This window comes from Pristiophorus japonicus, chromosome 10 (assembly GCF_044704955.1).
Source record: "Pristiophorus japonicus isolate sPriJap1 chromosome 10, sPriJap1.hap1, whole genome shotgun sequence".
NCBI lineage: Eukaryota > Metazoa > Chordata > Chondrichthyes > Pristiophoridae > Pristiophorus > Pristiophorus japonicus.
In genome coordinates this window covers 175774899-175795381 of record NC_091986.1, presented here as the reverse complement: position 1 = coordinate 175795381, position 20483 = coordinate 175774899, and the positions used below count along the sequence as shown (strand labels likewise).

At 46.5% G+C, this 20483-nt stretch overlaps 1 protein-coding gene across 1 annotated transcript in view; it reads right to left on the bottom strand.

Moving 5' to 3' along the window:
• The window catches only part of nbeaa (neurobeachin a), a 1211357-nt gene that overhangs the window by 977881 nt on the left and 212993 nt on the right, over positions 1–20483 (bottom strand). The window contains exons 2-4 of the mRNA XM_070892347.1: positions 12715–12946; positions 3129–3229; positions 2785–2880 (exon numbers count right to left, since the gene is read on the bottom strand). Of these exons, the coding sequence (XP_070748448.1) occupies positions 2785–2880; positions 3129–3229; positions 12715–12946 (429 nt within the window). The remainder of the gene's footprint in view (positions 1–2784; positions 2881–3128; positions 3230–12714; positions 12947–20483) is intronic.

Genomic DNA, 20483 nt, shown 5'->3' with positions numbered 1-20483 from the left:
CCCCTCACTCACACTCTTCCCTTCCCCCCCCCTCACTCACACTCTTCCCCTCCCCCCACCCTACCCCTCCCTCCCCACCCACTCCACTACCCCCACCCAAACCACCACCCCACCCACTCCCCCCCACCACACACACCACTCCCCCCCACCACACCCCCACTCCCCCCCACACCCCCCCACTCCCCCCCACACCCCCCCCCACCACACCCCCCACCACCCCCCCCACCACACCCACTACCCCCCCTCCCCCCCACCCTCCCCCTCCACACCCACTCCCTCCCCCTACCGTCACCCCCCTCCCCACTTCCCACTCACTCCCCCCCCACCCCCTCCCCACCTCCCACTCCCTCACACCCCTCCAAACCTCCCACTCACTCCCCCCCCACCCCACCTCCCACTCACTCCCCTCCCACCCCACCTCCCACTCACTCCCCTCCCACCCCACCTCCCACTCACTCCCCTCCCACCCCACCTCCCACTCACTCCCCTCCCACCCCACCCCCCACTCACTCCCCTCCCACCCCACCCACCACTCACTCCCCCCCACCCCACCTCCCACTCACTCCCCCCACCCCACCCACCACTCACTCCCCCCCACCCCCCACTCACTCCCCACCCAACCTCCCACTCACTCCCCCCCACCCCACCTCCCACTCACTCCCCCCACCCCACCTCCCACTCACTCCCCCCCACCCCACCTCCCACTCACTCCCCCCCACCCCACCTCCCACTCACTCCCCCCACCCCACCTCCCACTCACTCCCCCCCAACCCACCTCCACTCACTCCCCCCACCCCACCTCCCACTCACTCCCCCCCACCCCACCTCCCACTCACTCCCCCCCACCCCACCTCCCACTCACTCCCCCCCACCCCACCCCGCTCCCCCCCACCCCACCTACTCCCCCCCCCACCCCACCTACTCCCCCCCACCTCACCTCCACTCGCTCCCCCCCACCCCACTCTCACTCGCTCCACCCCACCCCACCTCCCAATCGCTCCCCCCCGCCCCACCTCCACCTCGCTCCCCCCGCCCCACCTCCACCTCGCTCCCCCCCGCCCCACCTCCACCTCGCTCCCCCCGCCCCACCTCCACCTCGCTCCCCCCCGCCCCACCTCCACCTCTCTCCCCCGCCCCACCTCCACCTCGCTCCCCCCCGCCCCACCTCCACCTCGCTCCCCCCGCCCCACCTCCACCTCGCTCCCCCCGCCCCACTCCACCTCTCTCCCCCCGCCCCACCTCCACCTCGCTCCCCCCGCCCCACCTCCACCTCGCTCCCCCCCGCCCCACCTCCACCTCGCTCCCCCCCGCCCCACCTCCACTCGCTCCCCCCACCCCACCTCCCACTCGCTCCCCCCCACCCCACCTCCCACTCGCTCCCCCCACCCCACCTCCCACTCGCTCCCCCCCACCCCACCTCCCACTCGCTCCCCCCCACCCCACCTCCCACTCGCTCCCCCCTCCCCTCCCTCACACTCTCTTCCCCCCTCCCCTCCCTCACACTCTCTTCCCCCCTCCCCTCCCTCACACTCTCTCCCCCCTCCCCTCCCTCACACTCTCTTCCCCCCTCCCCTCCCTCACACTCTCTTCCCCCCTCCCCTCCCTCACACTCTCTTCCCCCCCTCCCCTCCCTCACACTCTCTTCCCCCCCTCCCCTCCCTCACACTCTCTTCCCCCCCCTCCCCTCCCTCACACTCTCTTCCCCCCCCTCCCCTCCCTCACACTCTCTTCCCCCCCCTCCCCTCCCTCACACTCTCTTCCCCTCCCCTCCCTCACACTCTCTTCCCCCCCCTCCCCTCCCTCACACTCTCTTCCCCCCCCTCCCCTCCCTCACACTCTCTTCCCCCCCCCTCCCCTCCCTCACACTCTCTTCCCTTCCCCCCCCCTCCCCTCCCTCACACTCTCTTCCCCCCCTCCCCTCCCTCACACTCTCTCCCCCCCCTTCCCTCCCTCACACTCTCTCCCCCCCTTCCCTCCCTCACACTCTCTCCCCCCCTTCCCTCCCTCACACTCTCTCTCCCCCTCCCCTCCCTCACACTCTCTCCCCCCCTCCCCTCCCTCACACTCTCTCCCCCCCCTCCCCCCCTCACACTCTCTCCCCCCCCTCCCCTCCCTCACACTCTCTCCCCCCTCCCCTCCCTCACACTCTCTTCCCCCCCTCCCCTCCCTCACACTCTCTTCCCCCCCTCCCCTCCCTCACACTCTCTTCCCCCCCTCCCCTCCCTCACACTCTCTTCCCCCCCCTCCCCTCCCTCACACTCTCTTCCCCCCCCCTCCCCTCCCTCGCACTCTCTTCCCCCCCTCCCCTCCCTCACACTCTCTTCCCCCCCCCTCCCCTCCCTCACACTCTCTTCCCCCCCCCCTCCCCTCACTCACACTCTCCACCCCCCTTTTCCCTCCCCCCCTCACACACTCGGGAATATAATTAGTGTATATAATCACAGCGATATTCTAGGTAAAAGTCCTGGAGATAACCCAATAGCCTTTGTAGCAAACCCAGGCTCGAGCAGCAGCTCCATGTTTGGCTGCGTGGTGCGGCCCCACTTCCTGCTTCCTCATTTATCATACTGCGCATGCGCGACTGGATTGAGCGTGACAGCACCAAAATGGGTGGAGTCCATGTCGCGCATGCGCAGGACACAAAAATGTGCACATAAAAATAAAGTAGGTCCTGATATTGAGACACTATTTTCAAAAAAACTGAGCAGGACTATATAATTCTTAAATGTGTTTATACAAAATAGCGAAGAAAGGATTAAACAATATCAATTATAATAAACTTACTGCTGCACTCCGTCCAGGAAAGTTGAAGAAGGTATCTGGGCCTTGTCTTTGTGGCATCTGATTCAGAATTGACAGCAATTTAACTGCATGTCTTGGCTGTGAAAAAGATCAGAATTAAAAGCCTTCAACCTAGATGGATGTGATTGATCATGCATCTGTGGCAACATTTTACCATTGCAAGTTAGTTAATACATTTATTTTAAGCAAAAGATTGGTCAAACCAGAAGATCTAAACACAAACAATTCATATGGCCAAAAATCACTACTATATGCTACTACAATAAAGCTGTTCTCCAGCTTCACTTGTTTATTTGCAATACTTAACTCTCAAAACTGGAGCTTACCCAGAATCCATTTTCCCCACGCAGCATGCTAAAAAGCAGCTTGAGTTCCTTGACAGTAATGCTATAGCTTGCAAGAACACCCAACATATCAACCAGCAGATCTGCAAAGAAGAGAATATTTCACACTATAAATAAAAAGATGTCGATTGATACATTTTAGGTTATCACAGATGAAGAACACAACCAGGACACAAACGTGAAAATAAACCAACAATGTTGAGTTACACAATTCTAAGTCCTATAGGTATGAAAAGTTACGCAGGAACTATCACAAGTGGCTTACAACATCACTCCCATACATTCTGGATATACTGCACATGGCTTTAATGTTTACTGACTTCTAGTATTCAGCTACAATTTATATTAATTATGAAAAGATTAGTTACTACCAACTAATTTCATTTCAATGTTGATCTAAATAATGGGAGTATAAAAAAAGTGACATAGCTATCAGAAAGACAAAAATAGAATCCATATGGACAGAGATAAAAGATAATAGTGGAAGCGAGGTAGAGGAAGAAATATGCAGCCATGTTCAACGGATCATCCTTCACCATTTCTGCCACCTTCAACGTGATCCCACCACAAATTACACCTTCCCCTCCCCTCCTCGCTTAGCATTCCGAAGGGATCGCTCCCTTCGCGATACCCTGATCCACTCTGCAATCACCCACAGCACCCGCTACCCTTCCCATGGCACCTTCCCGTGCAAGCGCAGGAGATGCAACACCTGCCCTTTTACCTCCTCCCTTCCCACTGTCCAGGGCCCCAAACACTCCTTCCAGGTGAAACAGCGATTTACTTGTACTTCTTTCAATTTAGTATACCGTATTCGCTGCTCACAATGTGGTCTCCTCTACATTGGCAAGACCAAACGCAGATTGGGTGACCGTTTTGCAGAACACCTTCGTTCAGTCTGTAAGCGTGACCCGAACTTCCGGTCGCCGGTCACTTTAATTTTCCGCTGCACTCTCATTCTGATCTCTCCATCCTCGGCCTCATACATTGTTCCAATGAAGCTCTCGCAAGCTCGAGGAACAGCACCTCATCTTTCGTTTAGGCACTTTACAGCCTTATGGACTCAACATCGGTTCAACAATTTCTGCCCATATATTTTTTTTCCTTTCCTCCTTTTTTTTAAACAAACCCCCTGTTTTTTTTCCACTTTTCCATGGCAGCTAGTGATGATTCAGCCATTCAGACCCCATTTAGACTCATCTTTTGTTTCTTAATTTGTTCCATTACCATCTCATTTTTGCCCATCATCCCTTTTGACTCTTAAATCTCTTCTGCCTTCCACCCTATCACAGACTTTCCTTTTTGTTCTTTCCTCACCTCCCCCTTTCACTGCCCCTGCACGTCCTTAAGAATCTGTTACATCTTGAACTTTTCCAGTTCTGACAAAGGGTGGAGGCAGAAGACGTGGGTATGGTTTTAATGAATACTTTGCATCTGTTTTCACAAAAGAGAGGGACGATGCACACATTGCAATCAGGGAGGAGGATTGTGAAATATTAGATGAAATAAACATAGTGAGAGAGGAAGTATTAAGCGGTTTAGCAGTTTTGAAAGTGGATAAAATATATCCCAGGCTGTTAAGAGAAGCAAAAGAGGAAATAGCAGAGGTTCTGACCATCATTTTCCAGTCCTCTCTAGCTACAGGCATGGTGTCAGAGGACTGGAGGAGTGCTAATGTTGTACCTTTGTTTAAAAAGGGAGAAAGAGATAGACCGAGTAATTACAGGCCAGTCAGCTTAACCTCGATGGTGAGAAAATTATTGGAAAAAATTCTGAGGGACAGGATAAATCGTTATTTAGAAAGACATGGATTAATCAAGGACAGTCAGCATGGATTTGTTATGGGAAGGTCGTATCTGATAACTTGATTGAATTTTTTGAGAAGGCAACCCAGAGGGTCGATGAGGGTAGTGCATTTAATGTAGTGTATCTGATTTTAGCCAGGCTTTTAATTAGGTCCCACATGGCAGACTGGTCACGAAAGTAAAAGCCCATGGGTTCCAGGGCAAAGTGGCAAGTTGGATCCAAAACTGGTTCATAGCCAGGAAGGAAAGGGTAATGGTTGATGGGTGTTTTTGTGACTGGAAGGCTGTTTCTAGTGGGGTTCCACAGGGCTCAGTGCTCGATCCCTTGATTTTTGTGGCATATAGCAATGATTTAGACTTGAATGTTGGGACTTGAATGATTAAGAAGTTTGCAGAGGATACTAAAATTGGCTGCGTGGTTGGATAATGAAGAAAGCTGTAGACTGCAGGAAGATATCAATGAACTGGTCAGGTGGGCACTATAGTGGCAAATGGAATTCAATCCAGAGAAGTGTGAGGTAATGCATTTGGGGAGGGCTAACAAGGCAAGGGAATACACGTTAAATGGTAGTGCACTAAGAAATGTAGAGGAACAAAGGGACCTTGAGTGCATATCCACAGATCCCTGAAGGCAGCAGGCCAGGTAGATAAGGTGGTTAAGAAGGCATACGGAATATTTGCCTTTATTAGCTGAGGCAGAGAATACAAGAGCAGGGAAGGTATGCTTGAACTGTATAAAACACTAGCTGGGCCACAGCTAGAGTACTGCGTGCACTTCTGGGCACTACATTACAGGAAAGATGTGATTGCACGAGAGGGTACAGAGGAGATTTATGAGAATGTTGCCTGGACTGGAGAATATTAGTTATGAGGAAAGATTGAATATGCTGGGTTTGTTTTCTTTGGAACAGAGAAGGCTGAGGGGAGAACTTATTGAGGTGTATAAAATTATGAGGGGCTTAGATAGAGTGGATAGGGCATATCTATTTCCCTTAACAACCAGGGGACATAGATTTAAAGTAATTAGTAGGTTTAGAGGGGATTTGAGGCTAAATTTCTTCATCCAAACGCTGGTGGGGGTCTGGAACTCACTGTCTGAATGGGTGGTAAAGGCAGAAACCCTCACCACATTTAAAAAGTACTTGGATGCACATTTGAAGTGCCGTAACCTAAGAGGCTATGGACCAAGAGCCGGAAAGTGGGAATAGGCTGGATTGCTCTTTGTTGACTGGCGCAGGCACGTTGAGCCGGAATGGCCTCCTTCTGTGCTGTAAATTTCAATGAAGAGTCACAGACCTGAAACGTTAACTTTGTTTCTCTCCACAGATGTTGCTTGATCTGCTGAGATTTCCTGCAAATAGTACAGTTGCATTTACGGAGAGGTTAGATAAGCACATGAGGGAGAAGGGAATAGAGGGTTAAGCTGATAAGAGTTAGATGAGGAAAGAGGAGGCACGAAGAGAGCATAAATGCCGGCATGGACTGGATGGGCTGTGTTAAGTATCGAATAACTCCACGAGGCTAAGTACGGTGAGCTAGTTCAGGCATGACCTTACTGCAGTTTATTTATTCTCAACATAGCTGCCAATATTATATACACGGCTTGCACGTGTCTGCCAGTGACCATTAGGACTCTTGACAGTCGCGCCCTCCAGTAGCAGGTAAAACCCTGTTAACATACATAACCTCATTCCCCCCAAAGTCCTTGGTACAGGTTATATTTACGAGTTGAGACAGTCCGGGGCCTTCTGCTCCCTGGTTGATCTTCTCAGTTCGAACCCAAGCTTGGGTGAGTTAGTCGGACCATTGCTGCATTGTGGAGCAGTCGGTCTGACAGGACTGTCGGGGATGGTAGGTTCGTCTTCGTGAATGACACAAGGGTCAACTGATGGGGTTGGATGTGAGTTGGTTGGTCGATGATGTCATCTTCAATTTTTCTGGGTTGCCTGTGAATCACAGTTTGGTTTGGTCGATGTGCCGCTTGCACGTTTGGCCATTTAACAGTTTGACTACAAACACTCTGTTCCCCTCCTTGGCCACAACCGTACCAGCAACCCACTTTGGACCATGACCATAATTCAGGACAAACACAAGGTCATGAACAGTGATGTCACGTGATACGGCCACGCGATCATGGTACCATTGCCTTCTGGTTTCGACATGATCATTGAGATCTGGGTGGTTTTGAGGCCTCTCTTCATTAACAGCTCGGCAGGAGGGACCCCGGTGAGCGAGTGGGGCTCGTCCGGTAACTGAACAGAATGCGGGTCAAGCAGATCTGTAGGGAGCTGTGAGTCACACATTTTAGGCTATGCTTAATGGTTTGGACAGCCCGCTCCGCTTCGCCATGATGATGTTTTCCTTCGGTTTAAAGTGGTTCCGAACCAGCGTACACAATTCATCGTAAGTCTTCTCCATTGGTCGAGTTGGTGAGAGTAGATTCTTGATAAGGCCATAAATTTTTGAACCACAAACGGTGAGGAGAACCGCCCTGCACTTAATTGCGTTATCAGTTCCTTCCAATCCGTTGGCTACGAAGTACTGGTCGAGGCGATCAGTGAAATCTTCCCGGTCTTCCCCTTCCACGAATCTCTCCAAAAATTCTATCAGACATGGTTCCGTGAAAGTTCGTATTTTTAACTCGTCGCCAATTGTTAAGTATCAAATAACTCCACGAGGCTAAGTACGGTGAGCTAGTTCAGGCATGACCGTACTCCAGTTTATTTATTCTCAAAGTGAAGATTCAACAAGGCTGCCAACATTATATACAGGGCTTGCACGTGTCTGCCAGTGACCATTAGGACTCCGACAGTCGCGCCCTCTGGTGGCAGGTAAAACCCAGTTAACATAGCTAACAGGCTGAATGGCTTATTTCTGTGCTATAAATCCTATGTAGTTAAAGTATATCGCTATGTAGACATACTTCAATGCATGAACAGTGATGCGCCCACAAGTATAAGAATTGTAGAGAACTATTTGGTATTAACAATTATTACTGAAACACTGAATATTGTAAGTTAGTTCAGTTTGCACTAATTACAGGTCTCCTGCAGCCGAAGTGAACCCCAATCAGTCTGAGACTACCTCCTTAAGAATCCATTGCACTCTAGGGAAGGGTGTCACACTCCAAAATGATCCTATCCTTGCTCGTGGTGATGCATACTAACTGCAGATATTACTGGATAGTGATCAAGAGCTGAAACCCTGATTACCAAAATTCAAATCGCCCTCAGGTCAGCAACTTCAACTCCAGTTATGTCACTTTTGTTATTGATGTACTGCATCAATACAGAAACTAAAGTATATCTAGACTGTTACAAGCAAGATTGTAATTGTTGCATGGCCCAACATAATCAATGAACCTACTGATCATTCTTTAATAGAAACCAACCATGTGTTTGACAAACAGCAGTTCAGGCACATTTTCAATCACAAAAGGCAAATCTTCCACAAGACTAAAAAAAATTCCTCCTGTGACTAGAGGAGGAAATATAAACCCCATGATCCGACGAGAGATTTTCCTGCTGCTATTGTCCAACACACTTACAACATACAGTAAACTCTCGTTTACCCGGATACGTATGTAACGTCATCATCATCATCATAGGCAGTCCCTCGGAATCGAGGAAGACTTGCTTCCACTCCCAAAGTGAGTTCTTTGATGGCTGAATAGTCCGATACGAGAGCCACAGACCCTGTTATAGGTGGGACAGACATTCGTCAAGGGAAAGGGTTGGTGGGGCTGGTTTGCTGCGCACTCCTTCCGCTGCCTGCGCTTGACCTCTTCACGCTCTTTGCGTTGGGAGTCAAAGAACTCGACGCCCTCCCGGATGTACTTTCTCCACCTCGGGCAGTCTTCGGCCAGGGTCTCCCAGGTGTCAGTGGTGATGTCGCACTTTACCAGGGAGGCTTTGAGGGTGTCCTTATAACATTTCCGCTGTCCTCCTTTGGCTCATTTACCATGAAGGAGCTCCGCATAAAGCATTTGCTTAGGGAGTCTCATGTCTGGCACGTGAACTATGTGGCCAGCCCAGCGAAGCTGATTGAGTGTGGTCAGTGCTTCAATACTGGGGATGTTAGTCTGGTCGAGGACACTGATGTTGGTGCGCCTGTCCTCCCAGGGGATTTGCAGAATGTAACAGAAAACCCACCATTACGGAATTTAAAATATTGCGAGATTCGGGACAAAATCAGTTAGCGTGACTGTGGAGGAGTTGTGTTTTGTGTGTGTTTCCGTGTGTGTCTCTCTCATATTCAGCACCAGCAGACTGCAGCCAATTATATTGGCCTCAGGAAGACGAAGTGAACGATTTTCAGGAGAAATGAATTCCAACTGATCGCTTGGTTAAGGGGCCACACGAGGAATTCTGAAGAAGAGGGGCTGGGTGAAGTTGACTGATCTCTGCGGACAGCATCAGTTTGGATCCTTGACTAAGGAGCTCGTGGTTCTTTGTCATGTCCCATCAGTGTGAGAAGTGGCGTGCTGTGATCACAGGGATAGTGGATGAGATATGAGTGGGATAGTTGTGTACAATAATCACCAGCGAATGAAGAAAGTCCGATAAAACTCTCAAAATGGACGACAGAACCCAGTCAGACAGTTCGGGATTGGCCATCCGGACCCAGAAACTGAAGGGGTGGAACGGATACCCAATGGATGGAGGAAGAGTTACAGACAAATAATAACTGAACGCACAGCCCGAACAGTTCAATTAAACTTTCTGTTCCATTGTTGCAGTTAGTAAATTCGCCCCATCGGAAAATTCGTTTACCCGAGTTACCGAATTTCCAAACATCGAAACATAGAAAGTAGATGCAGGAGTAGGCCATTCGGCCCTTCGAGCCTGCACCACCATTCAATATGATCATGGCTAATCTGATCCTGGCCTCAACTCCACTTGCCCATCCGCTCCCCATAACCCTCGACTCCCTTTTCATTCAAAAATCTGTCTATCTACCTTAAATATATTCAATGATAAGCCCCCACAGCTCTCTAGGGTAGGGAATTCCAAAGATTCACGACCCTCAGAGAAGAAATTCCTCCTCATTTCCATTTTAAATGGGTGACCCCTTATTCTGAAACTATGCCCCCTAGTTCTAGATTCCCCCAAGACGGGAAACATCCTCTACCTTGTCGAGCCCCCTCAGAATCTTATATGTTTCAATAAGATCACCGCTCAGTCTTCTTAAACTCTAATTAGTATAGGCCCAACCTTTCTTCATATGACAACCCCTTCATCTCAGGAATCAACCTCATGAATCTTCTCTGAACTGCCTTCAATGCAAGTATATCCTTCCTTAAATAAGGAGACCAAAACTGTACGCAGTACTCCAGGTGTGGTCTTGCCAATGCCCTGTACAGTTGTAGCAGGACTTCCTTAAGTTTATACTCTATCCCCCCCCTTGCAATAAAGGCCAACATTCCCTTTACCTTCCTCATTACTTGCTGTACCTGCTTGCTAATGTTTTGTGTTTCATGTACAAGTTGTACCTCTCCAGTCTTGAACCCTTGAGACTGGAAACATCCCTGGTCCCACATCAGTCCCGGCATGGACTGCCCCTTTAAGCGGGCTGGGCTGGGCTGCTGCGGCGTGTGTGCACAGCTACTGGCTGAAGCGGCTGTCAGTCAGTGCGGGTTCTGCTGGTGCTGGGGGGACCACGCCCACAGGCTGGGAGCAGGAGCCACAGAGTGCGGGCATGTTGCACAATGGCGCTGCCTGCAGCTTGCTGTCTCTCACGGGGGGAGGGTGCGTGGTGTGTGTGCACGTGTGTGCGGGGCGTGTGCGTGGGGCGTGTGCGTGCGCGTGCGGTGTGTGTATGTGTGTGTGGTGTGTGTGTGTGTGTGTGGGGTGTGCGTGGTGTGCGTGCTGTGTGCGCGTGCGTCATGCAAGGAGGTTGCCGCTTCCACCACTCAGGCTCTGCTCACAGCTTACACACGGACTTGCACCGGGAATAGGAACATGGGGAAGGGTCGGCATCTCTCCTTGACTTTATCCTCCACTTTATCTCCAATCTCTAGTTTTTTTTGTGTGTATGTATGTAGTTTTTTTGGGGTGTTGCTGTTCATTGAGGTAAGTGGGCCGAGCAAGTGAAAGACAGGCAGCTGACTTAGGTGCAGAAGCTGGGCTTGAGGATTTTAAAAAACGGAGTGATTCTGGATGACTAAATGCTGTGCAGCAGGCTTCTGCACAGCGCATGCGCAGAACGCGCCCGGGTCGTTGCCACCAGTTGACCTACCTTGGTTCGGAAAATTCTCTGGTCCGGCACCAGTCAGGTCCCAAGGGTGCCAGACCAGAGAGGTCCAACCTGTACAAAGACCCGCAGATCCCTCTGTACTGCAGCATTTTATATTCTCACAATTTAAATAATAATTTGCTTTTTTATTTTTCCGAACAAAGTGGATAACCTCACATTATCCCACATTATACTCCATCTGCCAAATGTTTTTCCATTCACTTAGCCTATTTATATTTCTTTGTAGATTATTTGCGTCCTCCTCACAACTTGTTTTCCCACCTATCTTTGTATCCATCAGCAAATTTGGCTACATTGCACTCGGTTCCTTCATCCAAGTCATTAATATAAATTGTAAACAATTGAGGCCTCAGCACTGATCCCTGTGGCACTCCACTAGTTACTGTTTGACAACCTGAAAATTACACATTTATCCCGACTCTCTGTTTTCTGTTAGTTAGCCAATCCTCTATCCATGCTAGTTGTTATATATGTAAACCTATATATACCTTGTGTAGCCACTGGAGGGCTCATCCCCTGGAGTCCCAAGGGATCCCATAATCCCTTGGGAGCACCTGTACTTAAGGAGGCCTCACAGGCTGGAGAAGCACTCTGGAGACCTGCAATAAAAGACTACGGTCACACTTTACTTTGAGCTCACAGTATCTAGTCAGACACTTTATTCATACATAACACTAATATATTATCCTCAACCCGGTGAGCTCTTATTTTGTGCAGTAACCTTTTATGTGGCACCTTATAGAATGCTTTCTGGAAATACAAATACACAACATCTACTGGTTCCCATTTATCCACCCTGCTCGTTATATCCTCAAAGAACTCCAGAAAATTTGTCAAACATGATTTCTCTTTCATAAAACCATGCTGACTCTGCTTGACTGCATTATGATTTTCTAAATGTCCTGCTACTATTTCCTTAATGATGGACTCCAGCATTTTCCCAATGACAGATGTTAGGCTAACTGGTCTATAGTTTCCTGCTTTCTGCCTCCCTCCTTTCTTAAACAGGAGCGTTATATTTGCGGTTTTCCAGTCCGCTGGGATCTCTCCAGAATCCAGGGAATTTTGGTGGATTACAACCAATGCATCCACGATCTCTGCAGCCCCTCTCTTAAGACCCTGGGATGCATGCCATCAGGCCCAGGGGACTTGTCTACCTTTAGTCCCAGAAGTAGAGGAGAGTGAAAAACTGCAATGGAGGAGAGTAAGTAAGAGAAGTGAAGTTGGGGAGGGGGAAAGAGAGACACATGGTAATTGCTTTATTATTTTCAGGATGCTCAAATTGCCATACTTGCTGAAATGCATTGAAAAACAATAAATGCCATCAAAATCACTGAATTTTATTCTGCCAATTTACTTCTTTTCACAGTGAAGTATTTTCTGATTAAAAATAAAAAGGCAAACACTATGTTTGACTTTCTTCACAATAAGCATCAAGTGTGTCAAGCTTAATGAAATCTGTATTTCAGCAGATACAGTGTTATAAACATAGCTTAAATAATCAATACCTGCTATCATGTCATCCACTTTGCTCATCTTTAGTAGCACTTGTTCAATGAGTCCAACTTCTGTGCTTGCTTGAAGGTTGCGTACACTCTTGCGCAGAATGGCTGTGAACATACTCCAAATCTCTGCCTGGCAGGTGACATCACAGTGTTCAAGAAGTTCTATCATGCATGCTATACTCTCTGCATCCTGAATGATGAAGTTAATTTCCAAATCAAATTCTCCACCAACCAGCTGTCATCGGGGAAGAGAAAAAAGGAAAAAATGTTTAGCGGTTTCATCTTTTAAAATATCACACAATTTCAAAGCATTTAAATCTACTGTATTTCCACCTGTTTCAGGCTATAATGTTCAGCATCAGTGATTTTTACAAACCTACTTGAAGTAAGCTCCCCCATTGGCACAGCAAGTTCATCATTAAATAAGATGAGCTCAGAGGGTTCTGTGTTTGATCTCCACTCTATCCGGAGTTATCTAAATCAGCCATGGAAGCAGGAGCACAACAATTACAGCCTTAGTGCTCCTGCCTCAGGGAGTACAAAATCAGTCACAGCTCCCATTCGAGAACACTAACCAACAATCCTTGCTACAAGTGCAAGTGAACCTCGGAGAAAAGAATAGAGTTCAACTATGATGACCCTCCGTCAAATATCCTGTTAACTTTCATTGTTAATACTTGCTCAAGAATAATGGAACTATATCCCAACAAGGAAATAATGCATTCAAAGGAAGGGGAAAGGAGAGGAAGGGAAAAAATTGACAAGAATATTTTTAAAAATGCAATTATGTAGAAAAATCTACTTTTGTTCTTATTTTGGGCAATATAGAATGTGCTACAGAAATCCCTATGCTAAACAAAATTCCCCAAAAATATGATAAACTAAAGGACAGTTTAGGACTAATTAAAATAACACCACTGATTCATTCACTGCTCTCAGAAGGTGCCACATCTTCCATCATGCACATTACCAAGATGGCCTGCTTTCACATCTGTAACATCACCCATCTTCACCTCTGCTTTAGCAAATCTGCTGCTAAAACCCTCGTCCATGTCTTTGTTACCTCGAGACTTTCTTGGCCGGCCTCCCATCATAAACCTGAGCTCATCCAAAACTTAGCTGCCCGTATCGTAGCTTGCACCATCCCATTCACCCATCTCCCGTGCTCACTGACCTGCAATGGCTACAGGTCCAGCAATGGCTCAATTTTAAAATTCTCATCCTTGTGTTCAAATCCCTTCATGGCCTTACCCCTCCCAATCTCTGTCACTTCCTCCAGACGTATAACTCCCACTACCTCCCACCTCCCGACAATCTTTGCGCTCCTCCAATTCTGGCCTCGTGTGCATCCCCAATATTCATCGCGCCACCATTGGAGGTTGTGCCTCAGCCTTAAGCTCTGGAATTCCCACACTAAAGCCTTTGGCCTCTCTACCTTTCGCTCCTACTTTAAGTCTCTCTTTAAAACTCTTTGTCTTGGCTTTTGCTCACCTGTTCTAATATCTCAATGTCACAAATTTTGTCTGATAACTTGGGACATTTTTACTACATTAAAAGTGTCATATCAATATATAAAAGGGGTCAGAGGGTCTAGTAAGGAAGAGGAACTGAGGGAAATCTTTATTAGTCGGGAAATTGTGTTGGGGAAATTGATGGGATTGAAGGCCGATAAATCCCCAGGGCCTGATGGCCTGCATCCTAGAGTACTTAAGGAGGTGGCCTTGGAAATAGCGGATGCATTGACAGTCATTTTCCAACATTCCATTGACTCTGGATCAGTTCCTATGGAGTGGAGGGTAGCCAATGTAACCCCACTTTTTAAAAAAGGAGGGAGAGAGAAAACAGGGAATTATAGACCGGTCAGCCTGACCTCAGTAGTGGGTAAAATGATGGAATCAATTATTAAGGATGTCATAGCAGTGCATCTGGAAAATGGTGACATGATAGGTCGAAGTCAGCATGGATTTGTGAAAGGGAAATCATGCTTGACAAATCTTCTGGAATTTTTTGAGGATGTTTCCAGTAAAGTGGACAAAGGAGAACCAGTTGATGTGGTATATTTGGACTTTCAGAAGGCTTTCGACAAGGTCCCACACAAGAGATTAATGTGCAAAGTTAAAGCACATGGGATTGGGGGTAGTGTGCTGACGTGGATTGAGAACTGGTTGTCAGACAGGAAGCAAAGAGTAGGAGTAAACGGGTACTTTTCAGAATGGCAGGCAGTGACTAGTGGAGTGCCGCAAGGTTCTGTGCTGGGGCCCCAGCTGTTTACATTGTACATTAATGATTTAGACGAGGGGATTAAATGCAGTATCTCCAAATTTGCGGATGATACTAAGTTGGGTGGCAGTGTGAGCTGCGAGGAGGATGCTATTAGGCTGCAGAGTGACTTGGATAGGTTAGGTGAGTGGGCAAATGCATGGCAGATGAAGTATAATGTGGATAAATGTGAGGTTATCCACTTTGGTGGTAAAAACAGAGAGACAGACTATTATCTGAATGGTGACAGATTAGGAAAAGGGAAGGTGCAACGAGACCTGGGTGTCATGGTACATCAGTCATTGAAGGTTGGCATGCAGGTACAGCAGGCGGTTAAGAAAGCAAATGGCATGTTGGCCTTCATAGCGAGGGGATTTGAATACAGGGGCAGGGAGGTGTTGCTACAGTTGTACAGGGCCTTGGTGAGGCCACACCTGGAGTATTGTGTACAGTTTTGGTCTCCTAACTTGAGGAAGGACATTCTTGCTATTGAGGGAGTGCAGCGAAGGTTCACCAGACTGATTCCCGGGATGGCGGGACTGACCTATCAAGAAAGATTGGATCAATTGGGCTTGTATTCACTGGAGTTCAGAAGAATGAGAGGGGACCTCATAGAAACGTTTAAAATTCTGACGGGTTTAGACAGGTTAGATGCAGAAAGAATGTTCCCAATGTTGGGGAGGTCCAGAACCAGGGGTCACAGTCTGAGGATAAGGGGTAAGCCATTTAGGACCGAGATGAGGAGAAACTTCTTCACCCAGAGAGTGGTGAACCTGTGGAATTCTCTACCACAGAAAGTAGTTGAGGCCAATTCACTAAATATATTCAAAAGGGAGTTAGATGAAGTCCTTACTACTCGGGGGATCAAGGGTTATGGCGAGAAAGCAGGAAGGGGGTACTGAAGTTTCATGTTCAGCCATGAACTCATTGAATGGCGGTGCAGGCTAGAAGGGCTGAATGGCCTGCTCCTGCACCTATTTTCTATGTTTCTATGTTTCAATGTAAGTTATTGTTGCTGCACAACTTCCATTTTAGCCTGCTGGGAAAACTCCATACAGACCACCAACTAAAATTATATTTGGAGCAGTATGATTGCCATACTCAAATCAAACTATACACCTTCAGGCAGTAAACTACTAATCCTTTGTAGCACATCTTTAGTGACCCCACTAAAATATATTTCAGTGTTTTACATCGAGTGTTCAGCATAGAAACAGGCCATTTGGACCAACTGGTATATGCCAGCATTTATTCTCCACACGAGCCTCCACTCACCCTACTTCATCTAACCCGATCAGCATATCCTTCTATTCCTTTTCCCTTTTGTGATTATCTTGCTTCCCCTTAAAAGCATCCATGCTATTTGCTTCAACTATTCTTGTGGTAGCGCATTTCACAGACTTACCATTCTTTGGGTAAAGAGGTTTCTCCTGAATTCCCTATTGGATTTATTAGAGACTATCTTATATTTATGCCCTCTAGTTTTGGACTATCCCACAAATGAATTCACCCTATCAAAACCTTTCATTATCTTGAAGACCTCTATCAGGCCACTCCTCAGTCTTCTTGTTTCTGGAGAAAACAGCCCCAGCCTGCTCAGTATATGTCTTCTCAGTTCTTGTATCAATCTTGTGGATCTTTTTTGCACCTTCTCCAATGCCTCTATATCCTTTTTATATATGGAGACCAGAACTGTGCACAGTACTTCAAGTGTGGTCTAACCAAGTTTCAATACAAGCTTAACATCACTTCTCAGAAGTGATGTTAAACTTGTATCGAACCTCGTTTTTTGGTTTGCTTTTTATAATGGCCTTATTAACCTACTACTTTTAGTGATTTGTGTATCTGTACCCCTCTACCCCATTCAGACTTTTATCATCCGAGCAGTATGAGGCCTCCTTATTTACGTCTTTCCAAAATGCACCTCAAAATTTATCTGTATTGAAATTAATTTGCTAATTACATGCCCATTCTGCCAACTTATTTATGTCTTCCTGTATTTTGTCACATGCTTCCTTTGCATTAACTACACCTCCCAATTTGGTGCCATCCGCAAATTTTGAAACTGTACTTCCAATTCCAAATCATTAATGTAAATGGTGAACAGCAGTGGTCCCAGCAGTGATCCCTGTGGAACACCACTTCCCACGCTCTGAGTGAAAAAAATGCTCAATCCCCTGCAATCCTTCTACCAATTACTTCATATCTATGCCCCTCTGTTAAGGGAAATAGGTCCTTCCTATCCACTCTATCTAGGCCGCTCATAATTTCATATACCTCAATAAGTCTCCCCTCAACCTCCCCTGTTCCAAAGAAAACAACCCTAGCCTATCCAATCTTTCCTCATAGCTAACCGTCCTAGCAACATCCTCCTAAATCTCCTCTGTACCCTCTCTAGTGCAATCACATCTTTCCTGTAATAGATGTTTTTCTATTACATCTTGGAGTAAAGATTCCATTATCATTCATACCACTAAAGTTACACGAATGGATCTATAGTTTTCAGGATTTGTTCTTTCTCCTTTTTAAACGTAAAAATCAGATTAGCTGTCCGACAGTCCTCTAATATCATCATTTGCCTCTGCTATCTCTTCCCTACCTTCTTTTAATATGTGTGGATGCAATCCATTCGGACCAGGCGTTCATCCTCCCTATGCTTGATCAGTTTTGTGCTTATATACAATATAATTTTCCAAAATTATTTCAGATTGATCTGCTAATTTTCTAATTCAAACATCCAAAAACTAAACTAACAAAAACAAATCCAAAGTATTAAATTCCTGGTTGGCTTTGACTCAATGGCTGGTCTCATTCGCAAAGCAATTTAAGAGTTTATGAGAGTGGATTGAATGGCAACTGGATAAGTAACAGTTACTCCTGAATCCTATGAGCAAAACCCATTGTCACTACCTCCTCTCATTCATTTTCTCGCTCCTTTCATAGATAGTATAGCCACCTCCTAAAGCAAATGAATAAGGTTCCCTAATCAATACTAATAAAGTAACCGACGCCTAAAAAGACACGGGGGGGCCAAGAAATTTTCAGCTTCTCAGCCATAAATACAGAAGAATTCCTCCAGTTCAGATGTCAGCAATGAGCACTGGCTCAAATATAACCTTCCTGTTGAGTCCGAATTGATACAGAATCATAGAATGATACAGCACAGGTGGTCGTCATTTGGGCCATCGTGCCTGTACCGACTCTTGGGAAGAGCTTTCCAATTAGTCTCACTCACCAGCTCTGTCCCCATAGCCCGGTAAAGTTTTTCCTTCAAGTATTTATCCAATTCCCTTTTCAAAGTTACTACAATGCATTCCAAATCACAACTCGCTGCATAAAAAAAAATCCTCATGTCGCCTTTTGCCAATTACCTTAAATCTGTGTCCACTGGTTTCCGACTCTTCTAACACTGGAAACAGTTTCTCCTTATTTACTCTATCAAAACCGTTCATGATTTTGAACACCTCTATCAAATCTCATCTTAACCATCTCTGCTTGAAGGAGAACAATCCCAAGTGCCCCAGTCTCCCCAAATAAGTATGAAATGGATTTGATGGGGAGCTATTAGAGGAGGATAGAATAGTCAACAGTGTTAATAACACTTGGAGAGGGGAGGTGGGAAGAAAGAGAGAGCAAGAGATATGGTGGAGAGGATCAGAAGAGGGGTGGATGAAGGCAGACAGATGGCGGAAAAGTTTCAGAAAAGGGGATGGGCATGGAAGAGGGAGAGGAAATAAGCATATGCGAGATTTTTAAATAAAATATAGTACTCAGTTTCATGTGGCATTACAGGTGGGGAATCAAGACCTGCAGAAAGTCATCTCTATGTTTCTGAAAAAAGTGATGCTAATACCTCCTACAACAGTGGATAACAGAACATTTTACTATAATGACATAGAAATCTAAAATTAACAAAATAAACTAGAACAAAAAGTTGTGTTTTTGACATGATACAATCATAACAGGAAAACTAAACCCAGAAGCACCAGCACAATCATCTGCATAACAACTAACTGACATCAGCGAAAAGATACTGATGAGCATTGCAGCAGAAATGGCACAGAACTGTGACCACCAGCAAATTAGTAAATTAAGACAGCAATGGACAGTGATCAAAATTAACACCTATGTGGACAGCATAGCAGATTTTGCAGTCAGCGGCGAAAGGACGGCATTCGCCGCTGAAATCTGGGCTCTGGTGCGTAGATTTCTTCTTTTTCAGTCAGTTTTAATTTGGTGCCTTCTACATGGGATCTGTGGCGTCCAGCAACAGGCAGCAGGGAGGCTGATCAGCCAATCAGATTGAAGAAGTCTCACAGACAGCAAAACAGGAAGTAAAAAGCAGGGAAGAGAAATCACATTTAAATCACTGTACAGAAAGCAAAATAAATATTGGGACATATGCATGGTAAGGGAGAAACGTAAATATCAGAAAAACTTTAAAAAAAAACATTATTTTATTCAAAATCTGCAATTTTTAAATCTTCTTCTGAGGGAATGAGACTCCACATTTGTGAAATTAGTTTTACATGGCCAGAGAGCTTGTTCAGCAGTAATTATGACTTAGTACGCCATTAAAAAATCAGTTACTCATGAATGAAGAAGGCTTAACATTTTCATTGGTTTTTACAGCGAGAATAGTTGAAGTTCATGACAAACTGGCCTCCTACTGTGCTGCAATGATTCGATGAAATCTGTGATTTCTAATGATTCCATTTGCGAAGACTGTAACAACGCACCATGTGGAGGAACAAGGTATCACAGATAGCAACTTCTGAATTTCCGCATTTAACTGCGCATGTGTAGATGCCAGAAATTGCTGCCAGTTTTACACAGTAATAATAGCGAGCGCTGGCAACCTCGCCATTAACACACCGCAAATTCCAGGCCATTGAATTCATAGACCAACAGACACACCTGGAAAACAAGTAAATAAATGGAGTAACAGATACACCATCAAATTAATAAGGGGCATAACAAATTAGTAAATGAATGGTGTAGAAGACAGATTAATATTCTGTGAATTAATATTCAAAGTCCACCAACAAGCAAATTCATGGAGCAGTAAGTGATGAATAAATGAATGGAAGAGCCGCCAAGGGGTCAGGGAACAAATCCGAATAGGATCAGAGAGAGTGGCGTTCAGGGATCATCAGGTCACAGGTCACTAGGCGCAATGTGGGGAGCCGCATGTTAATGAAAGGAAAGATTGCAAGTTTGTCTAGCAGGCACACCCTCTACTGAGCCTCTGCCATCCTTGTGCAAAATAAATAAGAGGGACCACTACCAATCCAATCATTCCCAATCATTCCAAGTTGATTCATCTCATAAATACTTAACTTGGCCATAATTAATTATATTATTGTTGATTCTTCCTTGGGTGATTTTTTTTTCTGAATTGCTCAGTGAAGCAACAGATCTTATTGTCTGCTATTACCTTCGGTTTCTCTCAGCATTCTCCAACCAGCCCATTGTAGAAACCCAACAGTTAAAATGGTGGCTGAGCAAGCGCG